Here is a 27057-nt window from a genome sequence, read left to right as displayed (position 1 = left end):
TCAACCACAAAAGGTTTATCGCTGGGATGACTCCATCTGTACAAATAGTCACATATATAATATGCAGAACAGGGCATCCTCGCCCCACCCAGACAGTGGGGAAAGCCCTTGCACAGCTGCAGCTCCCCCAGGCCCACCTGTCCCCACTCTGTTCTGCAGGCTGGCACAGGCCCTGGTGGTACTCTAGTCCTCCAGCAGTAGTTCCAGCTCCTCCAGGGGCAGGCGTACCCGGAGCTCCTTCTCCGTCATCACATCCAGGATCTCCTGCAGCTCGTCTGGGAAGTACTCCATGGCATCCAGGTACAGCACCTGGGGACAGACCAACATTGGCCATGAGCTCGGAAGAGTCCCGAGATCAAGTGGGGTCCCAGCGAGTCCCAGCACTCTCCATCCTGCTGAGACTTGCCTAGCTCAGGCAGCTCTGCGATGTCCAGGGGAAAACGGCGAACGGCAGTAAACAGTGAAGCGCTCACTCTGGTTTGCTGCAGTCAGTTTGGTTTCCCAACGCCTCTTAGTCTGGGTAGGACATGGGCATCTGGGCATTGTAGGAACCATTGGGAGAGCAGCTCACCACAGGACAGTCAGGGACAGCACCACCTCTGCTGCTCAGGGACAGACTAGGAACTCGTGGTGCTACAGGGACAGTACCACTAGGAAAAGGCTTAGGAAGAGGGTACTGGCCGGCAAAGCCATGCCCTGACACTGCTGGGCAGAGGCTGGCAGGAAGGCTCTTGGGAAGCTGAAGACAGTAGGATGTTTAAAGCTTACCTTTGCCCAAGGACAGCTCTGGAGTGCCTTGTAGAACACACCCTTGCTTCTTTCCTTGTTTCCTAAGGAGACCTGAGTTAGGAGACAAGATTGTTCAAAGTGAGCAATGGAGGCAGGGAGGCTCAGGCTATAGCGCCCACTAGCTGCACCTGCTGTCAGACACCGGCAGCTGGCCTGCATGTGGCTGACACCATCCTGACAGCCGGTGGGGTGGTTTGCAGTGTCACAGAATGCTCTTGGGTTGAGCTGAGTTGGGTCATTTGATGCCGTTAACTTTTGTGTCTCCCCTTTTATCTCTATCGTGTCTGGGTGTCAGTAACACCAGCTTGGAGGGAGACATGTCCATACGTGAGGCTGAGGAGGTCAGACTGGAAAACGGTCTGCCAGGTTGTGAAGATTTGCTTCAGTGAGCTAAGAAAGCAGGGTGCCTGGGTACTAGCACATCATCTCTCTGAAAGGCCTGTTGAGACAAGCACGATGGCACATCCGCACGGGGAGGCTGGGGCGCGAGGATGACAAATCCGAAACCAGCCTGGACCAAGCAACAAGACTACCTCAAACTAGACAATAATAAGTAACGATTAAAAGGCAAACCTGCCCATTACTTATTAAAAATACAATCTTCCCTCAGGCCTCTGCACAGCTGCCACCTAGGCTGCTCTCTGTCCATGGTGCTTCTGTGCTAAGCTTCCAGGTTGCTTTGCTTAAGAGAGAGGAGTAAGGGAGAGGGTAGGGAAAGATGGGTGGAGGATGGATGGGAGGAAGAAGGTGGAGAGGGATGGAGAATGTTCAGTACTCAGTGTGCAGCGGGTTTTCTCCTAGCCCTGAAAACGAAGGCCTTTCTAAACAGACTACGATCTGTGAGCAGCAACAATATGGAGGTAAAGAGAATCGAACGGTGACAACCCACACCTGCTCCCTTTTTAGGTCGTGAGACTCCCTGCACTGTGTGCAGCTGGCTCCAGTGACCGGCTTAGCTCCGTAGATGTCCTTCACTACTGGGAAGGCACAGGACCAGAGTCTTGGAGGAAACTGTCTTGACACCTCCACCATCTTGGCTCGCAGTGCTGCTGTGCAGCTGGGAGGTCCCCTCACAGAGGCTGCAAAGGCCAGCCTGAGTAAAACCTCAGCTGCTGTTTGCCTGCTTCCATTTCCTTCTCTGTCAACCAACAGTGAGTTTTACCACCCTAAATGTCTCAGCAGGGAGAGAGTGAGTGCGCTAGCACGCAGCGTGCCTGCACACCACCCAGAGGCCCTCAAGCAAGCCACCCTCCCTAGCAGCCTGGCACAGCAGCCCTCTCCCGTGCTGCCCACGCCTTGCCCTTAACTGCAGTTAATTAACGAAAGCACTAGGAGCCCACCCAGATGCCTCAGGAACTGCCAGGCAAAGTTACTGCTCTAATTAATCCTTGCTTTTAACACTCCTCAGCAAAGACACAGATTCCTTAAGGGCCCAGACCTTTCTTTTCAAGTCGACAGCAGTTTTTCATACACAACCCACGAAAACCTGGCTCACTGCACTCTAAGTAAAATTACTGTCATGTGACCTTTCCCTGTGTCCATCTAAACACTTGGGACAGGAAGCTGGCAAATGCACAAGTATTCTCCTTTCACTCTAAAGCTCTTCCCTTTGTTTGCAACTGTTGAGAGACAGGGAACTAGGGCAGGGGTCTGGCTAAAGCTAGATTCCCCTGCTGACTGTCCGCGACTGCCAGGCAGTCAAATCAGGACCACAAATACCCACCTAAGCTACCCTCTGCTCCACGTGGAATTCGGCGTAAGCCTGGGCTTCGGGCTCTGAAGAATTACTGTGAGTGCTGGCAACACAGTTCAGCTGACAAAGTGCTCATCCTACAAGCACAAAGATTCCCAGAACACACGTAAAAACAAGCTTGGTATCCCAACACTGGGGAGGCAGAGACAGGCAGATCCCTGGGGCTCTCAGGCCAGCCTGCCTAGCCTATTTGGCAAGCCATGTGAAAGACCCTATTTCAAAAAAAAAAAAAGGAAACAGCACCTGAGGAATGGTGCCCAAGGTTGGCATTTGGCCTACACACACACACACACACACACACACACACACACACACACACACACACGAACGCATCTCTAGAATGACTGTGAAGGAGGCCGCACAGACCTAGGTGACGATCACTTGGATCAGCTCTGCCCCCGAGATTGTGCCCGTCTTCGCTGCATCCGCCTGTCAGGCCTTCAGTACAGGCTGATGCAGAGGTCAGGGAAGACAGCCATGTGGCTCTGAGGGAGAGGCCGGACTGTCTTCCTCTCTAGTGGTCCTGGGGACAACTGGGCCTGTGCACGCTGGGACTGAGCTGCACACTCCACTCAGAAATCTCACATTCCTGACCAAACCTGAACTTTTAATAACAAAGTAAAATTAAGGCCAGGAGTTCTGGTGAGAAGAATGGCAAGAAGGCCGGCTTCTTTGAAATGAAAGCTCTTGGACCACTTTCCAAGCTGCTAGCTTAACAAAGTCAATTCAGAGAAAGCACCAGCCAGTTGCAAAGAGACTCTCCTTCAAGGGCAGTGGCCACAGACAGCTGCAGTCTTTGCTACTTGTGAATTTAGACAGGGCTTTGACAAAATAAAAGCAGAGTCAAAATGTAGTTTCTTACCAAAAAATTCAAATACATCCTCCACAGCAGGGGGCACCGACTGCCCTCGTCACTGCGAATTGCATTTTCAAACAAGGCTCTGATCCGATGCGTGAGGCCGGTCTCGGGGATCGTAGCGTGGACCACCCTACCGCCCACCCTGCAAAGAAAGAACTCGGGTCATTCTAAGACAAGCTCTGTCCCCAACCTCGCAGCAGGAAGACATACCTCGGCAATCAAAGGCCAGCAGCACCTGAGCCACAGGTGAGCATCCTAGCAGCTGGGGCAGCTGGGGCCTGAGCAAAAGCACTGGCAGGGTTGTGTTTCTGCACTATGCCGAACCTGCCCAGGGATCACTCACAAACCCAACCTGTCATCAGAATGCAAAGTCCTCCCTTGCGAGAGAAAAGACCTTTCAATTTAAAGTTGACAAGACTCAGATGGAGTGGATTAAATAGCAACGGAAGAAGCAAAATGAAGTATCATTCAAAGCACTCCTAACTCATTAGGGTTTCCCTGACATGAAGCAACAGCAAATATTCCAGAGGGAACGGTTCCTAAGCTGACATGCTCCCAAGATGACTGTCTAGCCTTCAGATGCAGCTATGTGGAAGATGGCATGGGAAGCACGGCGCCGTTCTCAGCTCACACACAGGCCAAGCACCCGTCACACCGGACCTGAGAGGAAACCCCATGTCATCAGTTCTCCCATGGTTACCATTTGACAGGAGAGGAAACTGAGATGAAGTGCTTTCCCAAAGTCACCCGAGTGACGAGTGGCAGAGGAGCACCGGAATCAGAGCTGACCTCCGGAGTGTGTGCTCGGCATCGCCATGCGCATGCAGCTGCTCACACACACCAGAAACAGAAGGCAGGTCCAAGCCTGGTGCGGGAGACAGTAACGGTCCTAGCGAGCATGGAGCTATATCCTGAGTGTCTTACTCGTTTTCCAGTCTGCTGTTGGGCACACCCAGAGCAGTCACAGATGTGGCAGGGCCTGTGCCATGTCTATTTCTATGCGCCTGAGACCTGGCTGGGAACACAGCAACCATCCCATAAAGCCCATGCATGAGACCGCTAGTAATTACCTCTGAACAGATTCCACCAGCCGTTTCCTCATCTTCTCGGCTTCGATCGCAAACAGCCAAGGCTCCAAGTGCTTGGCAGACCTGGTGACGGTGTCGAAGAATCTTCTGGTCTTGTTAGCACTGTGGGACTTATTCTGAATCTGGATGTAAGCCCTCCAAAGAACCTGGTTGCCCGGATACAGCTTCAAAGCCTCTGAGAGTGTCTCCCGGAGAGGAGCCAGAGGGTGCACGCTAACGCTCATGTGGAACCGCAGCAGGCTCGTGTGCATCAGGGTGACAGCCTCGAGGACGCTGGTCAAGCTCCGGGAGCTGGTGCTGTCCTCTGGCCCAGGGCCATCCAGGACAGAGCCCTTCAGCTTGACAAACACCTGTCCATAAATCTGTACAGCCGCATCGATCCCTACGGTCAAGTACTGGAAGAGCATGAAGCATCTGACCAAGCTACCCAGGCAGTCCAGGGACTCTGCAGTAGCTGGATCGGAGGCACAGCTCTGTCCCAGGCAATCCTGCAGGGCATGCTCGTAAGCCTTTCGCGCTTTCAGAACCTGAGTGGCCAAGACCTGCCCGGCATAGGGCCTGTAGGGACTGCTCTCCGTCAGTCGTGTTAAGACATGGACTGCCCTGCCTGTGGTGGCTCCTCTCGAGCCGGGCGACAGTTCCAGCTCCAGCTCGGCATAGAGCAGACTGAGCTCACACAGTTCGCGGTCCTTCAGCTCACTGCTGCCTGCCATGCTGAGTGCTGTATCGAACACTCTCCTGGCATCCTCTATGCTGCCGAGCAGCCACTCCAGGTGTGCATACTGCTTCCACAGGCAAAAGTTGTTTCGGTTTTCTGGCTCCTTAAGGAGATTCTTGGCTAGTTTTTTGCAGCTCTTTCCCTGAGACTTTAATCGCTTCTTTTTAGTGTGTAAACACCAAATGACCTATAGCAAAAAGAAAAGAAAAACTCTTGAGCCCCCCAAACATTCCCTTTGTCCTGTCAGGCTGAGGGGCAAGGCAGCAGTGCCCACACTTCCTCTGTCAAATCTGATTAACACCAGCTCCCTGAACTGGCAATGAAATCGGGGTTTACCGTGGCCACAGGTGCCAGCATGAACATAACCAGGCTTTCTCTCAAATTCCCAACTAACAGCCTGAGCCTCTCTGCTTGCTGGACTCCAAACAGATGGGCCACATTTTCCTTCTGTCCAAAGGCAAGGGCTCACTGCGGGTGGAATGTGATGAAAGGCACTGTGGCCCCCACATCTCTCCTACATTCCTCATGACTCAATCACTTGGTCAATGACACTTTCCAAAGACACTATTGTCATTCATGTGAGAAGACATGAAGTGGGGGCGCGGAGTTCTGGAGAGCGTTGGAGGGGAAACTGTAGATATGATCTAAACACACTATGTTCGTGTATGAAATTATCAAAGGATAAGGTTTTAAAAAGAAGTCAGTACTAATAATGGCCAGCAGAGGGCAGAGTGGTGGCTGGGACTCCCCTGAGCACAGGGTAAGTGGCTTATTTTACCCTAAGAAGCCTTAGATCCTCTAGCCCTGCTTAGGCAGATGCTGGCTCTTAGCACTAAGTGCTTGGATAATCCCAGACACCAAGCACGGGACTGTCTCCTGCCTGCCTGCTGTCCCTCCATATCTGAGCTGACTGCAAGAGTGCTCGAAGGAGGAAGGTTTGTGGTGATGACACACAGGTGCGCTTGGGGCTTTTTGGTCCCCTGTGAGGGAGGGGACAGCTGCAGTTACCTTGGCAATCTCGTACCGTAACCAGGAGAGGCAGAGCTGGGACTTTTGCTTGCCTGAGAACAAAGGCAGCACGAGGTGGAAGACGTTGCGGACAAACTCCTCGCCCTCTCGGTTGTGGCCTTTGGTCCAGCGAGGACAGCCCAACTGTTCCATGTAGCCAACACAGCTAATGCCCGAAAATGAAGGGTTGAAGTAAGTCAAGGGCCTCTCATCAGAAAGTTCACTATCGAAGATGCTGCTCTCGTCCATGGCCAGGTAGAGGCAGGAGGCTGGCGGAAGGAAGCCGGAAGGCACACCCAAGAACTGCAGAAAGGCCTCGATGAGCTGGAACTGAAGACCCGGGCTGGCAAGTCTGATGAGAGATTGCCCAATGTCATCAAAAAGCACCTGCAAGCAAGACAAGACGCAGCCAGTGAGACTGGAGGCTGTCACAGGTTTCGCAGCTCTTCACACAGATGGCACTAACTCAACGCTAGTCAAAGTGAAGTCAGTTTAAATACAGTAGGTAGGTTTTCTGCAAAACACAGTCAGGAGGCTTCCCAAGCAACGTGGGCTGCAGGAACAGCCAGCTGAAGCCTAGAGGTGCCATTAGCTCTTGCACACACACAGGGAACACTGGGAAAAAGGGACGGACCAACAGGCTGAAGCCAACAGCTTCCATAGCAACCTAGTGAACTCACAGAAGACACAGGCCCATGCTGACTTCAGAAAGCAGACAACTTCGAAGCTATGCTGGCAGACAACAGCTACAGAGACCTTTGATTTTAGGGTGGGAGACTTGCTATCTGTAGTTTTTCTTTCTACAAAGTTGCTTCAAAAATGAAACCCGCTCAAAACTAAACAGATAAACAAGCCCAGGGTAAGAAGGAGACAACAGAAGGAACGGACTGTGTAAAGCACAGCTAAGAGCCTGACGCTAGCTGTAAATGTTCACAGATAGCTTCACACCATCACTTTAAAATGCACAGCCAAGGACACTTTCCTGCCTCAAGGTGCTTTCACACTGACTGGTTTCTTTGCCTCTTGGTGGAGGAAATCAGGCATAAGCACAGGAAAGCTAGACTGCTCAGGTTCGACAAACTGAACCATTAATTAATCAGATACCTTTTCTCCCTTCAACTTCGGTTAGAGAAAACGCAAAATGACAGGACGTTGTCCAGACAGTCTGCTCCAGAAATCAGCTCAACTGTGAACTCATAAAATCCTCAAATACCAGCACAATGATGCTCCAGCCAGCCAGCAAAAGGGCCCCGGCCCTCCCGGCTCCCTGCTGCCACAACAAGGGCCTGCTGAGGTCTCACTGGAGGTTGCTGCTTCCTCTGATCCACCCTGACTCCACTCTGGCTACTCCATGCACCACCACCTCAAATGCTGCTAGCACTCAGGCCTTCATGCTCTTGCATCAGACAGCCCCTCAGCCTCCACTAGCCATAGGACTGCATGTAGGCACAGGTGACAAGCAGTGAGCAAGAGGCAATCCACCCCCTCAAAGCACCTCACTTGGTAGGTCACAGGAGCCTCAACCACGAAGTATAATCTCCTGATCTCCACACACTTCACATCACAAGCCAAATCATGAGCTGGCATCTTGTAAAACTGGATCAATTCCAGGCATCAAAATAGCAGCCACAGCTGTAATCACAGCACTCAGGAGACTACAGGCAGGAGGATCATGAGTTCAAGACCAGCTTGGACTACAGTCTCAACACAATAAAACAAACAAAAGATAAATAAACAAACAAAATACACATCTTTATTTTAAAATCTCCAGAGATGCTAACTACTCAACAGAGCAGTGGGTACCAAATCATTTAAGGACGTAAATGAAGTATTAACACCAGCTCCTTCTCTGTACATCAAGATAAAAAGCAGATGCTGGGGGCTAGAGAGATGGCTCAGTAGTTCAAAACCATGAGACCGAGAGTTGAAATCTCTCAGGATCTACTTAGCAAGACAGGAGCCTTGCACATGCCTGTAACCCCAGATCCAAGAAGGATGGAGGCAAAACGATCACTGGGGTTTGCTGGCTTCCAACCTAACCTAGAAATTCAAGAGCCTTAGGTTCAGAGAGAGACCCTGCCTCAAAGGAATAGGTGGAGAATAAGAGATGAGGATACTTGATGCCTTCTTCTAGCTACCATGTGCATGGCGCGCGCGCGCGCGCGCACACACACACACACACACACACACACCCTGGTAGGGGCGGGCTTTCTGCTGTAGTGAAGGGTACATGCCTGTCTCTCGGGGTCCTCACAGTCTTCCTCCGTTTGCTTCTTGGTCTTATCAGGGCGCCAGGGACACCAGTGCCTCTGGTCTCGGGAACGTTCGACAGCAAGCCATATCTGCCACCTAGGCAGAGTCTTGTCTTTTATCTCCTGATCGTCCTCTTCTGGCTCCTCCTCATCCTCATCTAGGTAAGAATGAGACATGGACTTGACTGGAGCAGAAAGGAAGCCCATCGTCACTGCCCTCAACCGTCCATCCCAGCTCCATGTCGGCACGCGCACACAAAGACAAATCAACTGGGCTGTCTCCCTGGCTCAGGGACTCTCGTGAAGCAGGGAGAGTCCCAAGAAAAACAAGCAGATAATTTTTTTTTTTTTTTTAATGCTTTCACAAAAACGAAAAGAAAAAGAATAGAATTCTAGAATACACTGCCCAAAAGAACTTCCTGGGATGATAAAAACACTCTCTGTGCTAACGCTGCCGCCACCGACATGTGACTCACTGAGTTCTTAATTTCATTTTAATTCTAATGCAGTTTAAGAACAGATAGCTAGAGGTAATTATTTTGAACAACACTGTTTTTTAATAAATGGAACTTAATAACTGTGCTAGTTAGCCCATCTGACTTTCAGTAGCCCTGCCTTATAATTATGACTTATCACTATAGCTTGAGTTAAAAACGGTTAATTTAGGGTGTCGGACAATGTATTGCGCTACGTGTCCTAGATCTGAATATGCAGTATTGAAGAGGTCTCAGCTGCTGCAAAGCTTGGTATTTTCAAGGCATAGAAAAATGGAGTGAGCACATCCAGAACGCGGCTCTTACAACACCAGCAGGCCCCACCACAACTGCAGAGAGATGAAGACTGAGGGACACACACACACACACACACACACACACACACAAGCAAACAACAGTCTGTGCCAACTGTGCTCAGGGCACCTCTGCCCGTCACAGCCCAAACCAGGCCTTGATCTCTTAGGGGCAGAGCAGACAGTGGCTTCCCTACACCACAGACTAGCGCTCAGTGTAGCAAGCAAAGCCCTGGCACGGGCGGCAGCAGCAGGTGTGTCTCAGGGACTGGAGCTAAAAATACAGTCACCTAGGCACTGCAGAGGAAACAAGTGACGCTGAGGATGTGGAGATACCGGGCCTGGCCCTAGCAGCATAAAATGGTGTTAGCAGCTGTAAAAGATGGCAGCTCCAAGAGTTATAAAACTGCCAAATGACTGGGCAATTCTACTTCTAGACGTGTATCTTAAAGAACTGAAGGTGGACTCAGTCGTGGCACACCCATGTGCACAGCAGCGCCACAGACAACTGCCAAAGATGCAGCAGCCAAGCACCCATCCAAGGAATAATCGGATAGGCAAGACGTATACATACAGGGGAGTACACACAGACTTAAAATGAAAGGGAATTCTGGTGCATGCTACAGCGCACGACTCCCAACGGCACTACGGGAAGTGGAAGAAGGAAGCTACACAGGGACAGGGATGTGACTCCTCTTCCCGGAGGCTACTAAAGTCATCAACCGACACGCACCGTAGAACTGTAGTCAGCAGGAGAGGAGAGGACTCGGAGGAAGGGATGACGATCACAGACTAGTTCAGCTGGAAAGATGGAGAGTTTAGAGATGGCTGCCAGAAATGGCTGTGCACTGTGTGCATGCACCTAGTGCCCCTGAACTGTTCTTAAGAACGATTACCATGGTAAATTTTGTATTTTAGTTTGCAACTCATTTTTTTAAAAGTTGAACAGCAGCTGGGGAGACAGGTCAGTGGGTGAAGTACTCGCTGAGTGCAGCTCGCCAGCACCCGGGTATGGAAGTGTGCGTCCGTAACCCCATCCGTGGGGTAGGGAAGACAGGAGGAGACAGGCGGATCCTGGGGCTTGCTGGCCAACAAGTCTAGACAAAGTGAGGTACTCTAGATTCAGTGGCAAACTTGGACTCTTGAAACAAGGTGGGAAGCAGCAGAGGACTCCACACAATCACATGCCTAGGCATACATACCTGCACATACATACCTACACACATATCTCATGCACACACAAATGATGCCATTTACAATAGTTACCAGAACAGATCCATGTGTTCAGTAGCTATGGGAAAGGATGGATGTGGCTAAACAAACAGTGGCACAAAAACCAAAACTCAGTGCTGCATGCTGGGAATGAGAGCTGAGTGCTTCGGCAGACCAGTGTCCGGTTAAGTCCTTCTCACGTTCTGATACCTGTACGGTGCTCTTAAGCTGCCTCAGTTAAGTAGCTTCTACAGAGAAACGACCACGAAGGGGGGAAATTGAGCCCAGGAGAGAAGGCATAGCCCTACTTCCTGGAAGCGCTTACCTGGGTTGACAAGCACCCAGCCCCCACGCTCCTGCTGGTGCATCCATGCCCGCCAGCCTCGGGCTCCCTTCTCCCCAACACGGGGCTCTCCGCTGTCCCAGAATGGCTCAAAGAATTCCACCTGGTTAGGGTTTAAAGAACAGAAGTTAGCTCAACCCAACGAGAAAAACTCCTGAGTCCCAGGATCAAATAAGCTCAGGTGGTCGTCTGGGAGCATAGGATCCTTAAAATATCATACAACCAATCTTTAAAGCCAGTTCAAGATATGCACAGCTAAACAAAAAAAAAAAAAAAAAAAAAAAAAAAAAAAAATCACTTTGGCAGGCAGCCTCCACGATGGGCCCAATTACTCCACCACGCCTTGGTAGATGGCTCTAAAATGTGGGCTGGAATTAGTGACTTCTAGATCAGGTCATGAAAAGCTGGTCAAGGTCCGGCAACAAGGGCCTGCGGCTGGGTAGGAAAGTGTTTACCAGTTCTCACCCTGCTGGTGCAGTCTTAGCACAGCCAGCTCCTCTAACGCCGCTTGACCCACTAACTGACACCTGAAGCCACGCTGTTTTCAAGACATTCTGAGAACAGGAGTTCAAATTTTCAGTGGGACAGACTGAGCTCTTGCTTCGGTAACGGCTTAATCCTAACATCTAGCTCAGCACATAGCAGGAACTCGATCTCTGCCTTCGGCACAGATGTGTGGAAGGGAGGTTACCTTGGGAAAAAGGCACCTGCTGTCGTCTGGATATGAGGTCTGCAGTGTGTGGCAGTGGCACACCGGCAGGCAGTCGCCCCAGGAACAGAATGACTATAGTACGGAGTGGGAATGGACCGTGTTACTGGTCTTGTTATCAACTAGCATCCAGACTTTAAACAGCCAATAATCCACCCTAAGGAGAACTTTCTGAAGGAACCTTTGGAGGACAAGCAGATTTCTTCGAAGCATATCTATCACAGGCTGACAGTCTCAGAACATATCTTGAGGGGAACAATCCCTCTGAGGTTCACGGGGCAGGGTGAGGAAGCCGGCACTAGCCTTGGAGAGCAAATGAGTGTCAGTCACCCTCAGGAAATGGGCTGCAAAGACTAAAGATCAGCTTTTGAAACACCCATATAAAGCAAACAAACTCAGTGCCTACCAAGTGTAAAAGCCTGGGTTCAATCCCTAATACGGCTAAAAATAAATAAAAAGGGTACTCAAGCAAAGGCTGATTTTTTTTAAAGAGTAAGACATATGTTTATAACCAGTTTTTTTTTATTATACTGAAACAGCAGTGTAGCAGCCTCCACCTGTTTTGTCCTAAGCTACTACGGTGATGGTATCTCTCAGCTAGACAGGAAATGTGGAACACTGATGAATAGGTAGCTCTATCTGAGCTGGCATGCAGATGTTTGGGAACTGTGCTGCTGAGATTTAATATCTCCATACCGTGGATTAGGGATCTAACCCAGCAGAGCAAGGGTCCCTGAACATCACCGTTGTGAGCAGTGCTGTTCCCATGAGAAAGTGTTCTCATCACAAATCAAGAGCTTCAGCAGAGGGGTGAGGACAGAAGGATTCAAATCCTCACCACAGCACCCGAGTCACTTCTGAAGCACAACATAGACTTAAAGCATTACTGCACATTTACAACTGCTCTGTCTAAAGGCTAACTAAAAAGTAGCTGCCCCGGTATTAATAGGTGTGGTTCTTTAATCCCACTTTGTCTAAAGGTAGCATCATGATAAAAATGGTCTTTTTATGAGACCTTAACTTCTCAAAAATTCCTCTGAGGGCTCACCATGAATTCAGATGTTCGCTCCATCTTCCCCCAGACCCTTTCACAAAGTGGAAAACTGAGTTTTCTTCAGTGGACAAAGGGCAGTGGTTGTTTTCATGGCTGCATCAGCTCTTACACTGTGTCACGCTACCACATGGAGTGAACACTGAAAATGTCTCCTGTCACCAGAAGATGAAGCCCTTCTTGATGAGGGCTGCTGACAAAATGCCCACATGTAACTTCATGGACAGTTCATTTAGAGACTTTGGACAGTGGACAAGTATCCACACAATCCAGACAAGTCAGTCAGAGTGGCATGTGGATCAAAATGGCATGAACACGGTGGAGACAGGCTGCATTAAACAGGGTGGTAAGGAGGGAAGCAAGCCTCTCGGTGGGCTTCGTATCTAGGAAGAAGGGGATCCCCCTCTAGCCAGCACATCCCACTGCGGCCATGGAGGGATCCTCACTGGTCACTGGAATACTTCCGCGAGAGACAGAGTGCCATACCTGTACTTTAGTAGGCAGCTCTTTCACGCTGTCAGGCTTGAAGAAGGTGAAGTCAACCATGGCCTGGAACAAAGAGATGACCTTCTCTGAGTGGCCAGCCTGCCGGAGAAAGTGGCACTGCTGAAGAAAGAGTGCTGAAAACAGGAGCACAAGGGGAGAGGTCTTTGTTGACACCACACAGGGAGAAAATGTAACTTGTCAGCACGCAACTGAACACCTACAAGTCACTGCTCTATTTTCGCACCCTGACTGAAAATGAGTAACAGGCTGGAGAGATGGTCTGACAGTTAAGAGCACTCGCTGCTCTTCCGGAGGGCCTGACTTCGGTTCCTAGCATACTCAGATGCAACCACCTCTATAGACCTGCACCTCCAAGAGCTGTGTGCAGACACACACCGACACACATACATACGCATAAGCAAAAGTAAACCTTATTTTTTTTTTTTTTTTTTTTTGAGACACAGCTTCTCTGTGTAGCCCTTGCTGTCCTGGAACTCACTCCAAAGGTCATACTGGCCCCAAACTCAGAGACCCTCCTGCCTCTGCCTCCCTAATGCTGGGATTGATAGTGTATACCACTATGCCCAGCTTAATTTTTTCTTAATAAACAAATACAAGGCCTCGTAACAGTACTATAATCAAAAGTGTAGATATTCTATTTTTTGTATGACACTACACAGAACACAAATATTAACAATAAAAGCATATATAGTTTCTAAAATAAGGGTAAAGGTAGACCTGAATGTTAGCTATCCAATACTCAAAGCTCACTATTACAAGAAAAACGGCAGGAAAGGGATGGCATCCATTTTTGTCAGAAGGCAAGAAGCTGAACTCAGTGTGTCACTAGATGGCATCATTCGCCATTCTTCCACCCTAGACTCAGCCACGAGTGAACAGCCAGAGCACAGCCCCACTTTTGAACGTTCACTTCATCCTAATGGTGATAGAATTCCATTTACTAAATAGCATTATGCTACATAAGCATATCATAAATAATATCTAGGGAGACACTTTTTAAAAGAAAACTCCATCTCACTTACTTTAATCTTAGTGTTAGGGATTAAACCTACGTAGGCACAGAACTGTACCTTCCAGCCCCAAATAAAAGACTCCTGTGCCAATGAGGGAATGTTTATTATTTCTAGGGCAATGCAGCTGTGTCTCCAGATGTTATGATAACTGAGTCTTAATAACAGGGATTTCAATGAAATAAATGCTCGTCACATGCAGGCTCCTCATACAGTATCTTACTTCTTGTTCTCAATGGCCTTGTAAAGCAAGTGTTTTCCTAATGTTCCTGATAAGGAAACAGGCTCAGACAGGCTCAGAAATGTGCACACTGTCACAGATCAGGATCTGCACACCGTCACAATAAAGAAGAGATCCAGACCCAAGCTCAGGAGTGACGCTATCTACACCATGAGAGGCTGCCTGCTGTAGATTTAGGCTCTGATCCTTGGCTGACACACCAAAACATTAACAGCACTGAATTCCAGTCACTTACACGTGTGTAGTAAGTACACCATCTCATGTACCTCGCTACCACTGGCATCCAACGCAATTAAGAAGGAACATGTTTACTTGGTGAATAAGTGGAAAAGATGTCCAGCTATCTTCTAACTCTGCGAGTTCCAACAAGCTACCCACCCACCCTGTGAGCTGGACCGGAATCTGTCAAAATTAGCCAGAGTGGTAACAGTTGAAGTAAAAACGCCTGCTCTGACAATTTAGACCTTTCTAAAATGAGCTGAGAGCCAAACAAACACCAAACCCTCCCACACAACCACTTCTGTTTAACTCCTTACCAAACATGGCCTCCTCAGTGCCTGGCAACACAGGGTGGGATAACATGCTGCCGTCCTTAACAGCAGACAAGGTGCTCAAGCACTTGCCATACAGACTGTGGAGTTTGGACACGGAGAAGGTGCCAAACTGACTCTGGCAAAAGGAGAGGTAGCGCTGCCATAGGCCCGTGTTGTTGGGGTGCAGGAAGAGGAGCTTCTGCCACTCCTTGGCCAGTGCACTGGGCTCCCAGAACTCGGCGCACAGCTGCAGCTTGGCGAGCTTCAGGTCCACGCTGCTTGGGTTGCTCTCGATGGCCCGCTCCAGCACAGCCAGCTTCTTCTCCAGGAGGAGCTTCAGGGACTTCCTGTGCTTCTCCTGCTCACCTTCCTCAAGGGCATAGAGGCCAGGACCCCTCATGACCTCGTCCTCAAAGGCAAGAACAACAGCTTACTAACATCAACTACACACTTGTGCTCCTCAGTTACTCCGTGCTCAACTCGCGTAACTCCCAGTGGGTTTCCAGCTTTCGGAATGGAGCTACTGCTAAGACTTCATGGATAAACTGCTACTTACGAAAACTTGTTTTAATAAATACACAGTTCCTGGGGAGCCTGCAGCACTTCCTGCAAACTATCTTTATTTCTCCAGGCAGAACTGTCTACTCTTGTCGTTCTGGGTTTTTAAGACTTATTTATTAATATTTGTTTGGTCATATGTGTTCCTATGTTATGTGTAGGTACGTGTGCCTGTGTACAATTGTTGACCAGAAGAGCTCCTCTGCCATGCCTCTGCCTTATCCCTGAGGCAGGATCTCTCCAGCAATTCTCAGTTCTCTGCAGACATATAGCCCACAGTCACACCTTGGAGGGTCACAGGTATAGACAGGACTCTTGCTTGTTATGCTGGTACTGGGATCTGAATTCTGGTCCCTGTGATCATGCACAAGTGCTCTTAACCAATGAGCAATCTGTTTGGCCTCTGTGTCATTCAACATGGTTTTATGCAGCAATAACTAGCACACAGCACATTGAACAGGGCAGAACAAACGTGACCAATAAAACAGCCACAATCTACCAACTACCCGAAATGAAATGAATGACAAAGCCAAAGTTGTGCATGCTGAGACAGGAGCACTCCTCTAAGGTGCCGACCCTGAGCAGCCCTGTCCTTTCATGGTTCTGAGCCCTCTGCCTGTGTACTCTGCACTTAAGGGTGCCTTGTCCTCACCGGCATTGCTATTCTTACTGCATTCCTGGGCCGAGCTCCCAATCAGTGATAAGAGTGTTTGTCTAGCATGTGAGGCCCTAGGTTTCACCCCAGCACCAACCCTACAATAACCCACCCCTATCCGTCATCACCCCACCCCTCCAGCCACACCCCCACACTCCAGCCCCTACCAAAAAAAAAAAAAAGAAAGAAAGAAACATTCTATTCAAGTTTCACTCCACTCCCAGATAACACACAGCATTCCTACTCTGTGTCATGTTTATTCCTCAGATGCTTGGGCTTCCTCCCCAGAGGAAGAGCAGGCCAAAGGCTACAACTACCAAAAAGCCAGGCCCAGGCTTATTCCAAGCAGTTCAAAAAGGGCTACAGAACAGGATCAAGTGTGGTGGTGCACACCTGTTATCCCAACTACTGTGGAGGCAACTACTGAAGGATGGCAGGTTCAAGGCTAGCCTGGGCAACTTAGACCTTGGCTCAAAAAAAGAGCTTAGGAGGATGCATAGGAGAGATCCTGGTTTCAATCCCAAGCACCAAGACATGGATGAATGCATGAATGGATAGATGGACAGACAGACAGAAAACTGCTACAGAGTAAGTTGGTCAGCTCCTAATCAGAAATGCCATTTCACGGTAAGAGAAGCAGGACAGTGACACTTACCTGGAAAGCCACAAACGCCATCCACAGCTGAGTATCCCGGGGATTCTCCCGAACCCTTCTGTTAAACTCCTCCACTCTGGCCTTAAGAGCCAAACTCTCCCTGTCCTGTTGTGAGTCTGGCTGCTTTGATTCTTGCTCTGCTGGACCCTGTCCTTGTAACCACTGAGTGGTAGACTGATCATAAATCCCCAGAGGATTCAGCCACGTTTTAACAGGAGTAGCCACGTCCTCAGAGTCCTTCACTGGGATGAACATGACTGGCTGGGAAGAGGGAGGCTCAGGGTCACTGCACACGGCAACTCCCTCGGTGCGCATTAACACCACATTCTTCTTGGCAAAATAGCGCTCCGGGTGCTTGTGTGGCTGCTTCTTTGCTGAAGAAGCCCCTTCCCAAGATATACACTGTTTCTTCGGATTGATGCCCAGGCAGGAGTCCCCCTTCCTCTTGTACCTGATTAAAAAAAGAAACAGAGACAAGATGGGTGCTTCCTGTGTACAAATGAACATCCTGAGACTTGCCACTTTCACCTCGCACTGACTGAGAGCCCCAGGAGTTCAGCCATCAGCTCTGCTCTGCTGGTTTGACTTCTCCGTCTCCTTCAACCCTCTGGTGACACCTCTTCGGGTCTAAGACTGTGCCTTGTCATCTTACTGCCATATGTTTCTCTGAAGCTTTGTAAAGGTCTGTCACACACATTTTGTCATCTGCTTATCAGGGCCTTATGTGACAGGCAAGGAGAAGAGTAGCATCCCCTTTCACACCATTCTTAAATGAGTGTCCCGACACCAGAGACCCAGAGCAACTGTCTGCCAGGCCGACGGCCCCCTCCCTTGCTGTACTGTATCCTGCTGTTTCAGAAGGCAGCATTGGGTCTTTTTTAATCCTGAAATTAAGTGTGCCAAAGGAGACTGTTTGGCTATTTTCTACTCTAAAGATAAAAGAGGTTTGAGGGTTCTGAAATGCTTTTACAGAACATGCAGGCACTGACAGGCAGAGACTGACCAAAACTGTGTACAGCTGTTGGCAAGTGACCCAACTAAAAACAGCGCAAGAGGTGCGAACCAACATCTCACACAAAGAGACACAACCAAAAAGCTCATGAAGTACCCAGTATCACCAGCCCTCCAGGAAATGCCAAAATAAAACCAGGCTGGGGCCTATCACACACCCCAGGTAACTAAAGCCTCCAAGACTGACAGCACCAAATGCCGTAAGCACAATTCTCATCTGTTGCTGGGGGAATGGAAAGTGAAGCAAAGTCACTTTGGGGAAAGGTGGCACTGTAAAAATCTAAACACAGGCATACCTTGCAACCTGGCAACTCTACTCCGGGGTATTTACCCAAGAGAAAATAAACTACATGTCTACCCAAAGGCTTGTGCTCAAATATTCTCAGGAGCCAAAGACTGGAAAGAGTCCGGGTGGCCATCACCCGAAGAATTCATAACAAACTCCAGTCGAGCCATAAAATGGAATAATACATGAGACAAACTTCTGACAAATGCCACATGCTGAATTTCAGAAACACCACACTGAGTAAAAAAGCCAGGCACAGGAGAGTGCCTGCTGTGTGATTCCTCATACAACACTCTAGGCAGACAAGACTAACAGGGTGTGAGAACCATGCTGCTAGGACCCATGCGGCGTGGGCGACCTGGAGAGGAGCGCGGAGAAGCGTGTGGGTGTCAAAGAGGGCACGCTTACATAGGTGCAGGTGTTCATCAATGTGCAAGACTAAAGATTAATTACATGTCAATTTTAAGCCAAAGGAAAATCTCTAAAAGAAAAAATACTGAGTTCTAGTTACCAATATGCACATTACGGGGCAGTGTATTGTCTGCGGCTCATTTTGAAATGGATCAGATGGGTTGATGGACAGATGGGTAGGACGCAAGCACAAGGGGTTACCAGAGGCACAATGCTGAGGAGTTCATCGAGCATAAAATTCTTTCAACCTTTGCTATGTATTTGCAATTCTGCATCATATAATGCTAACTGAAAAGAAAAGGGTAGGGAGAGATGCCTCCACCTTGTCAGCTCCAAGAAAGCTCTGCCTCCAACTCAGCCTGGCAAGCCTGGACTCTCCCACACCTCCTTGTTTTCTCCACTGATAACAGCTGCCTTCTCTGCTTGTCTGATCCCTCCATCACGGTTCTAATGCAGTGAATCCTAATTCAGGGAAATACTTTCCCAAGCACAGAAGTTCTCCTAAATCATGCCAGGGTCTGAACACTGTGCTAGCGAATCTTGAGCATTAATGTGAGTAGATTAAGAAACCTAATGTTATAATACACAGAAGAAAAGGTTTGCAGAAAGGAAGAACTATCATGGAATTACATGCAGAGCAGCTTTATTAGAAGAGCTATAAGATCATGGCTACAGGCAGCCATAATGAGGCCGTGACGTGGGAGAGTAATAAGGAAATAAAGAATATCATGAGTATAAGCAGGCATGATAGAGCCTTGCAGGGACAGATTCTTCAATTCCACAGGACAAATGAATTTAGGGGCTGGAGAGATGGCTCAGTGGTTAAGAGTGTTGGTTGTTCTTCCTGAGGACCTGAATTTGATTCCCACCACCCACAAGGCAGCTCACAACCATCTATAACTCCAGTCCCAGAGGATCTGACACCTTCTTCTGGCCTCCATGGGCACTGCGCACACACGGTGCACAGACACACATGGAGGCAAAATAAAAATAACAAGGGCATTTGCTATAGCAAAGTAAAGGAATATGTGAAGGAAAACAGCCCTACCACTACAGATAGCTCTTCTCAATACAGTTGAATGTACATGTCCTTTTAATAGCTATCATATAGCTCTGAGCCCTCCCCACTGCTTTTAAGCACTTCTCTACACAATTATTCTTAAAGAATATATTTTAATTACCATTATTTATTAAAATGTTTTATGTATATGAGAACTTTGTCTGCATGTATATCTGCACATCAGAAAAGAGGATCAGATCCCATTAGAGATGATCATGAGCCAGCATGCGGTTGCTGGAAATTGAACTCAGGACCTCTAGAAAAACAGAGTAGTCAGGGCTCTTAACTGCTGAGCCATCTCTCCAACCCCTAATTACATTAGGGAGGGGTGTATGCATGCCCCAGTACACACATGGAAATCAGAGAACAGCTTGTGGGAGGCAGTTCTCTCCTTCCACCATGTGGGTTCTGGGGCTCTGTCTGACTCAGTGGCAACACCTTTACCTGCTGAGCCATCCACCAACCCCAGGAATACAGTTTTCATTGCCTTCAAACTATTCCAATGTAGGGAGGAGGCATAATTTAACTACTTTCATAATGTTCAACAGTGGAATGCATCTCATTTATCACTTGTTCAAGAATCTTGAGATGAGGGCTGGAGAGATGGCTTGGAGATTAAAAGCACTGGCTTTTCTTCCAAAGGTCCTGAGTTCAATTCCCAGAAACCACATGGTAGCTTACCCCATCTATAATGAGATCTGGTGCCTTCTTCTGATGTTTAGGCATATATGCAGGCAGAATACTGTATAAATAATAAATAAATCTTTAAAAAAAAACGAAGAATCTTGAGTTGGGTAGAACATATGATATAATTAAGGCAACATTCCCCTAATAAAAATGCTTTTCCTATTAGAACCCTATCAAATCACCTACTGGCTCCATTTGATTCCAGAAGTAGAAACCTATACACACTTAGAAATTCAACAAATGATGTTAGAGGTGCACTTAATTTAAATGAATTCAGCTCACATCAAACAAAATAAATGGGAGGGGACCCATATAGGAAAAAGGGGTAAACACAAACACATTTCCACGAGGCTGGGACGGTTTATTTAAGGACAGGTCCCCTGGATGAGTGAAGCAGGAGGTACAGCCACACACTGGAAGCTGAAATTTACCCAGCCTAGGCGACACAGTGAGTGTGAAGCCAGCCTAGGAGGTAGGGGGAGCTCAAACAGACACCAAACAAACAAACAAATCAAAAACTGATCTCCACGGTCTCAGAGATTAAACTGAACAGTTAATGCCTTCGATCTTCGAGACCTGGGAACTGACAGGAGGGACCACGCTTTTGTCCTTTATGTCCCAAGCTCCCTCCAAGTCCTACCTGTTTTCGGGGAACCAGTAAACAAATTCTGCTTTGTTGCTGCTGTTGTTTTGAGACCAGACTCTCCCCAAGTTGCTAGGCTCCCCTCAGGCTGACAATCATGCCTCTCCCTCACAAGCAGCAGGGATTAAAGGACTGCACCACCCCACACTTTTTCCAAATATTTTTGATAGATTACAGAGAAGAGTTCTAATTCATTACTGAAGCAAACGCCAACCTCTACTTTTATGACTCTCTGCTGGTGTCTGCTAGAAATAATTCGACAAAATTACCAAATGTCATTGTTAAGTGGCATATGTGTGGGGCTGAATATATAAAAATGCTCTTTTTCAAATGGCATGTAGATCTGACCAAATAGTTCCTGGATATGCTACCACAGTTAATTATTATAAGGTATATTTTCAGATTCATTCCCAAACAAACATTCACTGAACACCCATTCAGCCAGGTACCAAGCTATGGACCAGGAATAACTAACTTCCAGCTAAAGGGTTTACTTTAGAATATCGAAGTACCTTTAAAACTCAACAGTAGGCAAAACCCAAGAGAAGCCATGAGAGAAAGACAGACAGACAGTGCTCAGAGAATTCAAAGGAGAAAAATGTTACTTCTAATAGAGAGAAAGAGAGAAAGGAAACCAGGGCTACCTTGCTATGTCCCCTCGGTACAGAGATTTATACTCCCAGTTGGCAGGATCTGGTTTCTTGTCTGTCCTGAAGATGTCCGTCGGAGTCTGAATGTCTTCCAGCCAAATGGAGCGATGTCCAGCAGCAGCATCACTTCCTTGACTATCAGACACAGGAAAAGAAGAACTTTAAAACTACTTCAGAAACATTTGACACCCTCGGAAATACGTAAGCTCTATCTGTCAAACCCCTCCTGCTATCAAACATACCCAGGTACACATAACTACACAGCAATGAAGAGAAGAGCCCTTCCCATATAGAAAAGGCTTGAAAATGAAGTAAAACCTGTGAGAGGAAATAATACTTTACAAAGAAAAGAAACCTGAAGGGCACAGGCATTTCTTTTAAATATTTCATTTCAGCCAGGCCTGGCAGAACAGGCCTTCATAGTCCTGTTACTCAGGAAGCTCATAAACTCAGACCTGCCTCAGCAATTTTGTAAGACAGTGTCTTAAAACTGAAAATACAAAAAAAAGGAGATCCAGCTTAGTGTCCTATGCAGGAAGTCCTGAGAAATAAACAAGCAAACAAACATATAAAAATATTTAAATGTCTATAACCACTGTCTTAGTTACTTTTCTAGCGTTATGAAGAAACGCCAAGGCAACTTAGAGAAGAAAGAGTCTTTTGAGGGCTTATAGTTCTAGAGGGTGAGAGTCCATGAGCATCATGGGGAGGAGCACAGCCTTGGGGCAGCAGCTGAAAAGTCGCATCGTGACCCAACAACAATGAGGCAGAGAGAAAGCTAACTGGGCCTGGCATGGGCTTTTGAAACTCAGAGGCTAACCCCACCACCCCCAGTGACACACCCAACACAGCCACCCCTTCTAATCCTTCCCAAACAGCTTCACCATCTAGGGACCAAGTATTCAGACATAAGCCTGTGGAGCTCATTCTCAGGCAAACCACAATTACGATTTCGAATACATTTCCAAAACAAGGTTTTATGGGAAAAAAATCTCTTCTCTAAGACACTTTAGAGCACTAGGCAAAGGACACACCCACAGGGCCTAAGGTGACAAGACCCTGGAGCGTGCTGCCCTCACCTCACATGACTTATTTCAAGTCTTCAAATGTTTTATTACAAGTGATTACTTAAAAAAAATCCATCGCTCTGACTTGCAGCATCTCCACTGTCACTGTGACATGGTCTCAGAGTCTTCATCTGGACTCTATGTACATCTGGGTCTCCTACAGAAAGGGCAGAATGGTGAGAACTCCCTCACCATGGTAAGATAAGACCCTGACTTGTCTTGGAGCCAATCTGTGGACTGGCAGATGGTCAGCCAGACACAAGCGGTTGGAACCGCCTCCTTGGAGTGAAGACAGGGAGGGAAGGACTTCTGGCCTCCAACATCTTTCTTTTCTTCTCTGAAGAAATGAGTTCACAAAGCTACAGACTTTGTTTACAGCTCTGCCTGGTACAGTTAAAGATTCTGGAGACTCCTAGATCCTCCTTGGCAGAGAATACAGGGAATGGTATTTTAGGGACACAAAATAGCTACTCACTAAGTAATTGCTGAATGGCAAACCTTGGGTTAAAACACATAGTGAAGAAAATTACAAGTGCCTACAGGACAGCTGTGGATTTTTATACAAAACCCTAAGGAACAACAAAAGGAGGGCAAGCCTGATGGAGGTGAGCAAACACATCCACAAAGGAAGGAACATCAACCCACAGAGGACACACAGATGGCGGTCGCAGACCACCTCTGGGGAGGAAATAAGTACTCATCTCTCCCTAGTGAGGACTGAACTCAGAAAGAGAGACGTGGTCTCAGATGTGCACAAGGTGCCGTCTCCACGCTGTGCTGAAGAGCTCCCCCAGGAAACAAGGGTCAATTAGTGGCTGTCACCTCTAGGGAATTTGTCCCTAGATCCTCTGAAGCAGAGTCCCAATGTGGCGTGCTACCCTCCATGAACCCACTTTCCTGACATCATGGAAAGACATTCACAACTCACTAATATCTGAGTCCTTACTGTGTGGAAGCAAACACTTCTTCCAACTTGGCTTTCCCAGAATCAGACTAAAGATAACAATCTATTTTATCTCAATAAAATTATTCAATAAAATGAGCTTAAATATCTTAAATACCCACCTGGGAAGTGGGTAACTATTCCAGTGAGCACAATGCTTGCTGTCAAAGCATGGAATCCGACTTCAGGTCCCCAGCACCCATGTACAAAGCTGGGGCAGAGCACATTCCTCTAACCCCAGTGCTGGGGGGCCGAAACAGAAGGACCCCAGAGCCTGCTGGGCTGACAGTCTAGCCAATCAATCAGTGAGCTCCAGATCCTGTAAGAGACTGGCCTCTAAGGATGAGGTGGACAGTGACAGAGGAAGACACCCAGTGTTGACCTCTGGCCTTCACAAACAGTAACAACAGAAATGTTACCTGGATCTGAAGCTGGAGGCGATGTGCATGCCTGTGAGCCTTGCACTGAGGAGGTGAAGGCCAGAGTTCAAGCCAGCCGGGGCTACATGAGACCACGTCTGAAAAGACAACGACTAAAGTGCAAGACCTTCCTGGACATGGTCAATCCAAGGCTGAAATTAATAACCTTTCAAACTCCCGTGGTAGTTGTGTGGTCTTAGGAAAGCCATTAAAATTCGTTTCCCACCAGTTCTAGGAAAGGAGAGAGAAAGTTTCCAGAAGTACAACAAAGAGTTTGTTTTAAAGGCATTAAAGTTTAAAGACTGTTTAAAAAGTAATGGGGGCTGGAAAGATGGCTCAATGGTTAAGAGCATTGGCTGCTCTTGCAGAGGACCTGGGTTTGGTTCCCAGAGCCCACACTGGGCAGCTCACAGCCATTTGAAACTCCAGTTCCAGAGGATCTGGTGACCTCTCCCAGCCTCCATAGGCACCAGGCATGCATACAGTGCACAGACACTAATGCAGGCAAAACACCCATACACATAAAAGTAAAAGAAATAAATTTTTAAAAGCAAGTACAATAAGTACTATTAAAACAAAGAGATCAGCCAACAAAAAGATGGATGGCGCCTCAAGAACAACATCTAAGATTGCCCTCTGCCCTGCACATACACACACACACACACACAGAGACACTCATACAGGCATACATAAAAAAGTAAAAGATACTACATTCAACTGCTCATACAGCAAAAGTGCCCAGTACTAGGCCCTACATCAAGGGATGAGGGACAGAAGCACAGTAGTCAACAAGGTAGCCCTCCCAAACTCAGTCCATGCTGAACGTGTTTGCTAGGCACCTTCATTCCTCCCTCCTACAGCAAGCATAGGTGGTAGCAATGGCCCCTGAGCTACGGACTGTTGAGCAGCCAAAGGGCTCCTCAGCTGATCCGTGATACTGCCTGGGATCCCAGAAGACTGCAGGGTTGGCCTCTGATGGAAACAGGGCCAGGTTCCAGGTTCTCAACCACAGAGTGCTCTCTGACATCAGCAGTACGCCCAAGTACACAACAAAAGTAAACACGCCTCAAAGAGATGCAAAATTCTTAATCATGTTATTCTTACTGTGTGCCAAGAAGAAAAAAACTATAACTTTTCTCTTCTAAAACACACAAGCAAAGTGCAGGGCGGCGATAGTGACTGCCTTTAATCCCACCTCTGCCTCGGGAGGCAGAGGCAGACAGATCTCAGTGGGTTCAAGGCCAGCCTAGCCCTAACACTGAACCTCACCGTTTCATGGGCTGAGCCCTGGACTGAAGGGAGCAAGAAAGTTGAGCAGCAGCAGCAGCAGCAGCAGCCATTTCCCTCTCCCTTCTGATGCAGGAGGACCTCCCGGGAACCACGGGCTGTACTCTAGAACTGTGAGCCGAAATAAGCCGGTTCTCCCCCTTTCATTGATTTGGCCAGGCATTTTATCAAAGCAACAGGTCCAGTAGCTTCACCACACACCACACACCGCGCATCACCTCACACCCAGCTCTAGGCAACAGGGTGCTCAGGCAGGACACTCACTTAAGCAGCCGGAAAGCTAAGCACCCACTGTTCTAGGGGTGACTTGGGCATGTCGCTCAAGGTAGATGGCAGAGTGGGGTGTGGGGATAAATGAAGGTCTTACAGAAGGGACTACCATGGCCATCCACACAGGGCTTCCAAAGTAAGAAAGGAAATGTGAAGTAAGAAAAGAAAAGAAAAGAAAAGAAAAGAAAAGAAAAGAAAAGAAAAGAAAAGAAAAGAAACAAAAGCCGATATTTAAAAGCTGTGTTCACTTTAACCAAAAAGAAAGTAGTGTGCGTGTGCATACCAAGGCGAGGGAGGGAGCTCTTCTGCCCCTCTCTCTCGGCACATGTGCCATCTCCCAGAATCAGGCCGGGTGTGGTGGCGTATGCCAATAACCCCACCATGTGAGAGATAGGGACTGAAATCAGGAGATCAAGGCTGATCCCTGCTGCACAGCAGGCCTCTCTTTCATCAACTGGCTAAACAAACATTCAGATGTCCAGCTGATCCTTAGGCAGCATCAAAAACGAACCACGGCGTTAACAGCACCACTGTGCCTGAGAGCAGCAACCCACCTGGGTTTCTCAGCTTCCTTCTGGCCGTCCCTGATGCTCCGGGAAGACCTGTCCTTCCCAGAATCTGTGTCTGACTCAGACCCGCTGCTACTCGACTGTTCCTGTCTCCTCTTGGTTTTCCTGCGGTGCTGATGTTTCTTTCTTTTCTTTTTCTCTTTCTTCTTTTTTCTGCTTATCTGCGTGAGCTTCTTGCTAGTGTCACTCTCATCTGAGAGCTCTGACCTCACAGGACTCCTGTTGGAAAAATCAACGTTGGGATTATTTTCGAAAGAGATGCAGGGGACAATCACACATATTTAATAATGTATAAAAGCATGACTGCTGGCGCATGCTCACGACTATCCCATACATGGTGCCTTCCTGGATTAAACTCACCTTAGAGACTTTAGGATTGAAACAAAGTCTCAACGGGTGAGAAAATTGTCCTAACACTCTAAACCAGAGGACCAACCTTGCCAACACTGCAACCCTTTAATAAAGTTCCTCATGTTGTGGTAAACCTCCAATCAGAAAATTATTTTCACTGCTACTTCCAAACTGTAATGTTGCTATAGTTATGAACTGTGATATAAGTATCTGTGTTTTCCAATGGTCTCAAATGACCCCCATGAAAGAGTCTTTCACCCCCCATGTGGGTCACAGCCCACAGGCTGAGAACCACCACTGCTCTGAACTCTTTCTTTCCTAGGTACACAGCTGTAACGGAAGTGACCTGCCAGTCACTCTACCAAACCGTCTGCAACATCACTAGAGGACTGTTATTATCCCAGTGGACCTCCTAAAGGAAGACGGGTTTAACTGTGGCCATCGTCCTTCTTTGTAAAGGTGACACTAGCTCTCTTCCTCAGTCCTGAGCCAATTACAAACCCCCTCCTGGTCATCACCTGTCATTTCCAGAGGCTTTCCGTGTGTGTGCAGTATGAGGCTGTCACTATGTTAATGAGGCCAGCTAGTCTATATTTGTGAACGTACATTTCTCAGTTCAATGGTCTACAAAAACCCTCTTTCACAGCCAAGGAAGATGTGTGTCATCCGGTTCCC

At 48.0% G+C, this 27057-nt stretch overlaps 1 protein-coding gene across 1 annotated transcript in view; it reads right to left on the bottom strand.

Moving 5' to 3' along the window:
- The window catches only part of Nrde2 (NRDE-2, necessary for RNA interference, domain containing), a 34348-nt gene continuing 7291 nt past the window's right edge, over positions 1–27057 (bottom strand). Inside the window, exons 3-14 of the mRNA XM_055593152.1 lie at positions 26017–26250; positions 21471–21611; positions 16729–17179; positions 14864–15269; positions 13056–13189; positions 10792–10912; positions 8450–8625; positions 6216–6602; positions 4472–5394; positions 3405–3543; positions 769–840; positions 1–309 (exon numbers count right to left, since the gene is read on the bottom strand). Of these exons, the coding sequence (XP_055449127.1) occupies positions 184–309; positions 769–840; positions 3405–3543; positions 4472–5394; positions 6216–6602; positions 8450–8625; positions 10792–10912; positions 13056–13189; positions 14864–15269; positions 16729–17179; positions 21471–21611; positions 26017–26250 (3310 nt within the window). The 3' untranslated portion in view covers positions 1–183. The remainder of the gene's footprint in view (positions 310–768; positions 841–3404; positions 3544–4471; positions 5395–6215; positions 6603–8449; positions 8626–10791; positions 10913–13055; positions 13190–14863; positions 15270–16728; positions 17180–21470; positions 21612–26016; positions 26251–27057) is intronic.

This window comes from Psammomys obesus, unplaced genomic scaffold (genome assembly GCF_907164565.1).
Source record: "Psammomys obesus unplaced genomic scaffold, mPsaObe1.curated_primary_1811, whole genome shotgun sequence".
In the NCBI taxonomy this organism is placed as follows: domain Eukaryota; kingdom Metazoa; phylum Chordata; class Mammalia; order Rodentia; family Muridae; genus Psammomys; species Psammomys obesus.
The sequence above is the reverse complement of the archived record's forward strand: the minus strand, read 5'-3'. Positions and strand labels throughout refer to the sequence as shown.